Consider the following 8,419-nt stretch of genomic DNA (forward strand, 5'->3'; position numbering starts at 1 on the left):
ACCTTTTCTGCCTTTGCATGCTTTACAACAGGGATAGCCGTCAACCAATTAGCCGCGCTTCTCTGACCCCATGCACCCGTGGCGGTATATCGAGATAATTGACACTTAAAAATGGACGTTTGTTGTGAAAACAGGGTGGCGGATGGCGGTATGCGAATTTGGCGTTATAAAGAGAATTTTATATAGCAGGAAAAACGTTCTTGGGAAATCATGGCGGTATTGCGAAAATGGCGATGAATCGAATGGCGAAAATTCGAGAATTGACTGTAATTGAGAATATTAACCTAAATAAACATGACTTCTTAAGAGTACATAAATTATTGAACAATATCAGGTCAATAGGATATCATGTTATTTAGTCGATCCGGAAAAGTGTGATTGTGTAAGGTCTGGCCAAAATACTCGGTGATGTATTGTTTCCATTTCATTAATTAACCTTTACGATAGTTCTCATATCTGGACATCTATTTGTCTACAGTCTTAATTCTCAGTATACATAATTATAGATATCTTCAACAAAAACATTTTCCAGGATTTTGTTTTTGGTATGTTTCATATATTATATATTGCATGCATTTCTTTAAAGAGAAGGCGTTATTTTATCCAACAAAATAAAAATAAAGACGATTCTATTTTTTTCTAAAGTTTTTCACGGTTCCTTTTGTTTATTGATGCATAAGATTGACGATAATCAGGGATTATTTCGAAATTCCTAATACTAACAATAACTGTTTAATAAAGGTTGATAATCAAAACTTCAAAATTTCCTTATGCAAACACCCCATAAATGTACCTGATAGAAACTGGAAGAATAACACAAATTGTATTGGCGGAACTGTCATGGCTTTATATTAAAAATCAACATTTACATTTAACATGCAACTGGCATGTTCATACAAATCAACATTCACATTTAACATGCAACTGGCATGTTCATAACCTATGCGCCGATCTTACAACTGGTAAGCTTTTGGCAGCATAGCATTCACAAATATCAAACAAACCATATCATAGCTGGGGGACCTGGAGAAAACAGTATCCCTCAGCAAATGTCAAAATTGCGCCAATTGGATTTCAATCATAATGAAATCCAACCACCATCATAGCGGCCGAATTTTGACCACAGTTAACATTCATCATTCACAAATCACATCACATCATAAAGCCACAACAGTTCCTATTCCCAAAATTCATGCACAGTCACTTTGATGGATAAACAAAGTTATTACCAGAGCTGAATTGCCTAAGAGCAGCCTGCATTGTTGACAAGAAAATTTGATTACCCAAGGGAGATAAGTGAACTCCATCATTAAGAAAGAGTTTTCTTTGATCAATTTTGATATCAGGATACTTAATTGAAGCACCATTTGACCTTAAAACAAAGCTAGCAATAGAACTATTAATCCTAGATCTTGATTTCTCTGCAGCAACATTTGAAAATGAATGACGCCAATATACCCTGGGCAAAATATGTGACCAAACAATGCAAGTCAAAGGCATAACCAAACGCAACTTGTTGATAACAGTTTTCATAAATTTTTGTTGTCTTCTTAAAGGATTATTATGTTTGGCAATGTCATTACCACCTACATGAATAACAAGAAACCTTGGATGTGGCTTTGTAGAGTATAGGTCCGAAATAATCTCGTTGAATTTGGAAAAACTCAACCCTGGTAATCCCTTCCACAAAACTTTTACCCCTGTCAAAGAAAGGTCTGTGCCAAATTCTGGAGAATTCAATGCAAATTGTTCTGCTCTTTTAATAAGGGATGAACCCACAATCCAGATTGAATCTACAAGATTTAGAAACAATACATGAAGCAATCATAACAGTCTACATAATTATGAAAAACAGCACAAAATTATAACCCAACTCTAATTTTGATACCCAGATGACATCAATATTGTCATGTGTAACCATCTTATTAATAGTATCATTTACATCTAAAATGTAATCAATTCAGGTCTGAGATAAAGCTTGTATGCATCTGATACCCATCTTCCCTTTCTTTGAATTTCATGTTCAGATATGCCAGCCAAATACATATGTGTAGCAGCCCCTATTCTAAAAGAGTGTGTTTTGAAAGTGTTTGTTTCAATACCTAAAAATCTTAATGCTTTGTGCAAAACACTTGAAAACTGGTATGTTGATAAGGGTGTACCATTGATATGACAAAATAAAGGGCCATCCTCTTGAGATCTGAATTGCAAGAAAGTTTCCAGTAAACTAAAACACACTGTAGACTCAACTGATTTGCTGATTGTAATAACTAAACCTTTTCCATTCTGATCGGTTTTCGAAAAACGCAACTTTAATTTGATATTTTCATTACTTAACTGTAAATCTGAAAGCTGAAGTACATTTCTTAAACTCTTTTTTGATGCTACTGCTATTTCACTTATTCTAAAAAGACCAAAAAATGCAGTTGCAAATGTGGACCCAAATAATAAGTGCTCATACTTTGATTTTGTAACCATTGGCAAAACATCCAAAATTTTTAGCAAAAGCTGATATGTTACTGGGCTTCTTATGTCTTTTGAAGGCTTAGATCTTTTTAAACCTGTCAACATTTTTTGCACAATAAATGATTTGACTGGATTGTCTAGGCCATGTACTTGCAAACTGTGACTCAGAGCTGATAAATATACATTAGCCGTAGAATGAGAAAGATTTTTTGATGCTAGAAATGCTACAAAATTGATTATATGATCTACTGGGGGTGGCCAAAATGGAGGCAATTGAAACTGTAATCTGAAGTCATTAAAAACAACTATGGCTTTGTCATATGCAATTTTTGTGTTGTCAGAGAGGCTAGCTTCAATTAAATGATTGACATGTCCTTTAAAAGGTTCCAAAATGGAATAGGTACTTGATAAGGATGGAAATCTGCCCATGGTGCCAACTTCCTGAATCTGTTCCACTGCAATCGAGAAACTGAATCTGCAATCTCATTTATACAACCTCTTACATGAACTGCTTTAAATTGAATATTAAACTTCAAAGAAAGGAATACTAATTCCCTCATCAAAATCATGACTCGTTTATTCTTAGATGTTTTGCGATTCAAGATTTCAACCAAAGCTATATTGTCAACATGCAATATTAATTTCTTGTTTTGCAATTTGTCTGACCACAGGTAAAATCCTAAAACTATAGGAACAAACTCTAGAAAGGTTATGTCTTTTCTTATATCAACATTCCACTCCTGTGGCCAACAGAGATAGGACCAGGAAGTTCCAAAAACCACACCACAACCTATTGAGCCTGAGCTGTCTGAATAAAATTGCACACTTTTGTCAGATTCCCATTCCAATTCTGGAAAACTTGTAGTACCATTAAAATCATTAAGAAATGTTAACCACATTTGAAGATCACTATGTATTTCTTTGGAAAGCCGTACAAAATGATATGGCTTAGTAACACCAGACATTAACCCATATAAACGACATGTGAATGCTCTACCTGCTGGCAAGGCCTTAGTAATAAAAGCTAATGAGCCAGCTAAAGACTGAAGCTGCTTTAATGTTATCTTAGATTTCCCCTGAATTTCCAGTATTTCTTTTTGTAAAGATTCTACTTTATCCTTTGGAATGAAAATTGTCTGATTAACTGAGTCTATACCTAAACCTAAGAACACTATATATGTTGTTGGACCTTCAGTTTTTTCTTCTGAAACAGGAACACCTAACCCATTACAGATATTTTGAAATGAATCCATCAAAATTTTGCAATTGTTTGTACCATGAGCTCCAGCAAATAAAAAGTCATCCAAGTAATGAAGAACATTTTTCAAATTGGTGTTATACTCTACCACCCATTGTAAAAAACTGGAAAATTTTTCAAATAAAGCACACGATATGGCACAACCCATCGGTAAACATTTGTCGATGTAATATTTATCAAGAAACTTAAAACCAAGAAGACTGAAGTCTTGGGGTCTAATTGGTAACAACCTGAATGCATTAGAAATATCCATTTTCCCTAATTGTGCATTTTTACCTAGTTTTTGAACCATGCTAACAGCTTGATCAAAAGACGAATAATTAACTGAGCAAATTTCAGGATTAATGAAATCGTTAATACTGTTTCCATGAGGAGCAGATAAATTGGTGATTAACCTCCAACCCCCCTGTTTTTTGGGTAACAGTCCTATTGGGCTGCAATGAAAATTTTTAAATGGTGGGGCATCAAATGGACCCATTATACGACCTAAGTCAATTTCTTTGTTCAGTTTAGCTAATAATTCATCTTTGTGCTCCAAGGCTGAAACCATATTTTTACAAGATACTGAACCCCTGGGACCCTCATAATTCAATGAGAAACCAAATGTAAACCCATGTAAAAGTTGATTTGCCACTGTTTTATCTGGATAATCTTGTAACAAGTTGTTTAAAGTGGTAACATTGATTGGCGTAAAACCTAAATCCCAAAGGCATGGATCTTCATTGCCGAAATGGCCTTGAGAATCTAGATTGGGTCACATTAGGATTAATGTTTTGACGACCGACCATGTGCGAAGCCCCTTTTGGTGTATTATGGCTGGTTTGATTACTGTAACATTTGATAGAGCGGTGGTTTTGTCCACACTTTAGACAAGAGTGTAAATACCTACAATCTTTCTTAAGACATGAACCCTTCAAGTTGAAATCATAACAACGCCTGTGCTGATGCAAAGTAGAAGTGGGCTTGCGTTCAGCGACTGTTGCCTGACCCATGTAAATCAACCATAATTCTGCATCTATGTTTTCCCAACTGATCAAGCTATTTTTAGAGCGCCTAAGCCTAAATTGAATGTCATAATCCCTCCACCCCAAAGTGGTAGACCGTGAAGCCCCTAGCCTTATAGAACTGATATACTTTAAAATGCCTTGAACATGCTGAGGAAACTTTTTTAAATAGATGGCAGCATAAATCAAAAAGGAATCAGTCCATTCTGAAATATTGACAATTTTCCTATCCTTTGATTTGTTCTTGATTTTAATTTCACCATCCTCAAACACAAGCAGTTGCTGAATTTCAGCAGCTGGATCTAAATGCAATAACTTAGCAAGATCTATATACTCATTATTCCAGATTTTTTCTTGTGTTGTCAAGGGTATGTTAGCCCCAAGATCTGCTGTAATACTAACAAGGGGATTAACAGGTATACATGTACCTGGCTGATAAGCAACATTTGCCGTTGCTGGAGCCGTAGATGTCTGTTGCAGCTGAGGCAGTGTGCTATCCATGGAATTGACCTCGGATGAGACTTGTAGGCCACTGGAATTAGCCGATAAATCTTGGCTACCACTTCCGGCATGCTGGATAAGTGCAGGCTCTCGTGTTGGTTGCGCCGAAGGCCCCGTTGTACTTGCAGGGGGTCTGACATAAGGGGATTTTGTCTTGGATCTCCGCGATGTCCTCGCTCTTAACAATCCAGTGCTCATTTTCTTGCAAATATTTAATAAACCGTCAGAGATTTGTTTACTACTAGTTGTTGATATTTAAATGTGCATTATATTCAATCAAGTATCGAAAATAAAATGCTCTTGTTATACAATCCTATTTTTTGAAAATTAGTCAATAAATTCTAAACAAATTCATTAAATATGAATTAATATGCTTGCATTAAGCTATTTACATACATAAATTCCTGTGATTAATACAATACAATGTCGATGATACTGGATTTGTATTCTCAGCAAAGATTTTTCCGTCTGCTCAAAAACAAGATGGAAGTTGAAAAGACCTGGCGCATGCTCATGAGTACTCATGTATTATTAATCGTAGAATCATAATGATCAAACCGTATAATTCCGGAAAACGGGTTACACTTAGTAGCTATTTACAATTTCACAATAGAAAGCAATATATACGTCATTCTCAATAACTTTATTTATCTTTTAGGGATAAATCTGATTATTGACGATAACCTGGGATTATATAGAAAAGAAATTCAGAATATTTATCATTTCAAAACGACAAGAGAAACGTATGTTTGTTATTCTCATCTTTTTTTTTCTTGAATATTAAATTTCGAAAAAAATGCACCTCATACATCTTTAAAAATGTATCATCCTTTTCAGAATATTTGGGACCCCAGAAAAAGAAACGTGGGATGAAATATCAGTACATTCCTTTAAGTACACTGTTTATTTGGGTTAATTTCCCGAACACTCACAAAAATACACCCATCAAAACAATTTTCAACACCAAGGTATTTATCGGGTAATTTACATGAAATGTAGAACAACAGTTAGGTTAAAGAGATTCTGTCGGTATAAATACAGGAGACAGGGGCCTACTGCGATAGAATTAATTTGATATGACCACAGCAGCCATGTTGAACGTGCAAGAGCAGCCGATTGTTCAAGACACAGCCGCCATGTTGGACGAGCCTCTTCTTATATCCAAAAACTGCTTAAACAGAAGTATCTGCGCCATTTCTCGGAGACTGATTAGAAGTCCCAATACCTGTGGTGGATCCCTTTTCCAGGTGGTGTTTGAGCCGATCAAGGAGCAGAAAAAAACGGGTATGGGGCATTCTCGGATCACTGTTACAAACACGAAAGCAAAATCAAAGAACGATTTAAACCAGAAATCTCTGTCTGCAGAAAAAATTAATGGACAATTAGATGAGAAAGACAATCAAAATGAACAAAAAGTTCCAAAGAAAAGCTGCGAAATGGACAATGGAGAACTCATAGAACTGCTTAAGAAGAACCGACAACATTCCCAGAGTTCTTCCCGGAAGTTGTGCCGCCGCACGATGTCGGTAGATGTCGCTAGTCTGGTACGAAGCTCAGACACGGGGCTGAAGGAAGAGGGACACTTTCTTGTTAATTATCAAAGAAACATTGCTCGTTTGTCTTCCGATTATTAAGGAGACTATAGCCTCCTAATTAAGGCGGTATTGTATTTTTATGATGTCTTCTAATTAAAGCGGTATTGTATTTTTTTATGATGCCTCAAAATGCTTATTTACGTACAATTCATAACTATAGTTAAATACATGTATATTATTTTAGTTAAGGAAACTCTAGAAGTGAAACTTTAGATGTGTTTTCTTTTAATCTTTATTATGCTTTGATGATCTTTTTCAAAGATGAAAGTTTTTTTGCACAATTAAATAAAAACATTTTGTTTATTTTACTTAGTCCTTTTTTTATTTGTTATGCGCAGTTTTTGGTTCTTATGGAACGTTCTGCTTAAACATTCTGACTAAAGGTATGAAAGTGATGTGGGATAATAATTTTAGTATTTATACATAATAGTAATACACATGGAGTTTTAGAAGCAATCTGGATTTTATAATAAGATTTTAAGACTTTTCAATCCTTATAAATCAAAAAAATAGTACACTTGATAATCAGATGGTCCAAGTTTTAAAAAAAAATTGCTTGATCACTCCAAGTGAGTCTGATAAATTAAAAGAAATACCACGATATCTTACACATCTGTTTCTTATTTGAATATTTAACTAGAAAATGGTTACCTGACAACAAAGCTTCATGATAAACCTGATTGCATTGGCTCACCAATCTCTCATTTACTAATGCAGCAATATACCTTTGTCACCTGCATATGGAGTTTATAGCTCTCAGTTGATTTGATACGCAAGAACATACTATAAGTAGGTGTACAATTTCTAGAAAGGTGTTGACAAACTAGTTGACTAGTTAAGCAAGAATATCAGCAGTCTCCTTTAAAGTCATCATTTTGTAAGTTCTATGGTCGATACAATGATCTTGAAATGAAATTCAGCTAAAGATAAAGTCAAATACTGACTGACTTTTTCATACCAATTGTTAAGCCATTATGTACCCACTTAATTATCTACGGATATTCCTGCTATTCCCCGATCATTGAGCACACAGTTGATGTGACCGGTTGGCAGGGGATGCTCAAACAATGAACTCACCTTATATTACCTCTGATGTTTTGGAGATCTGCGTTTGCTCCGCTCCTATTTTGTAATGTTTAATGGACTTTGCTATCGAATACTGTTCGTTTTCTCCACGTTTAACATAGGAATATATATATATTTTTTATATGACTTTGTAAAAGGATATCTCATATTCAATATTCTCGCAAATCTTCAGTTTAATATTACCCTCGTTTTTTTTTTTTTTTTTCAGATTTGGGCCTTACAAATATTTACTCTTTTATCAGCCATCAGTCCCTTTCCCTTAAACTTTCGTTTTTTTTAGGTAAAATTTTTGAATATTAAAGGTAAAAATCTTTAAAAAAAAAAAAAATTAAAATTCCAATCCTGTTTTGAAATTTGATATTTTAGATTTTTTGAACTAAAATATTACATTTCAATATATCAAATTCAGATTTTTTTTAATTTTGAATTTTGAACAATTATATACTGAAAATCAATAGAAACCAACACCCTAACTTTAGGGGGGAATAATATACCAATTATAACTGTGT

General features: G+C 34.5%; 1 protein-coding gene across 1 annotated transcript; it reads right to left on the bottom strand.

Moving 5' to 3' along the window:
* Nucleotides 1-1,200: 1,200 nt before the first annotated feature.
* Nucleotides 1,201-5,880, bottom strand: LOC134280855 (uncharacterized). The gene is made up of 3 exons (XM_062763300.1): nucleotides 5,626-5,880; nucleotides 5,157-5,430; nucleotides 1,201-1,793 (listed from the first exon to the last, which is right to left on the bottom strand). The coding sequence occupies exons 1-3, from the start codon at nucleotides 5,752-5,754 to the stop codon at nucleotides 1,201-1,203; spliced, it is 996 nt and encodes a 331-aa protein (XP_062619284.1). The 5' UTR covers nucleotides 5,755-5,880.
* Nucleotides 5,881-8,419: the final 2,539 nt, after the last annotated feature.

The sequence above is a fragment of the Saccostrea cucullata genome, unplaced genomic scaffold (genome assembly GCF_032062105.1).
Source record: "Saccostrea cucullata isolate Sc308-1 unplaced genomic scaffold, CSIRO_AGI_Scuc_v1 ctg2582, whole genome shotgun sequence".
Lineage (NCBI taxonomy): Eukaryota > Metazoa > Mollusca > Bivalvia > Ostreida > Ostreidae > Saccostrea > Saccostrea cuccullata.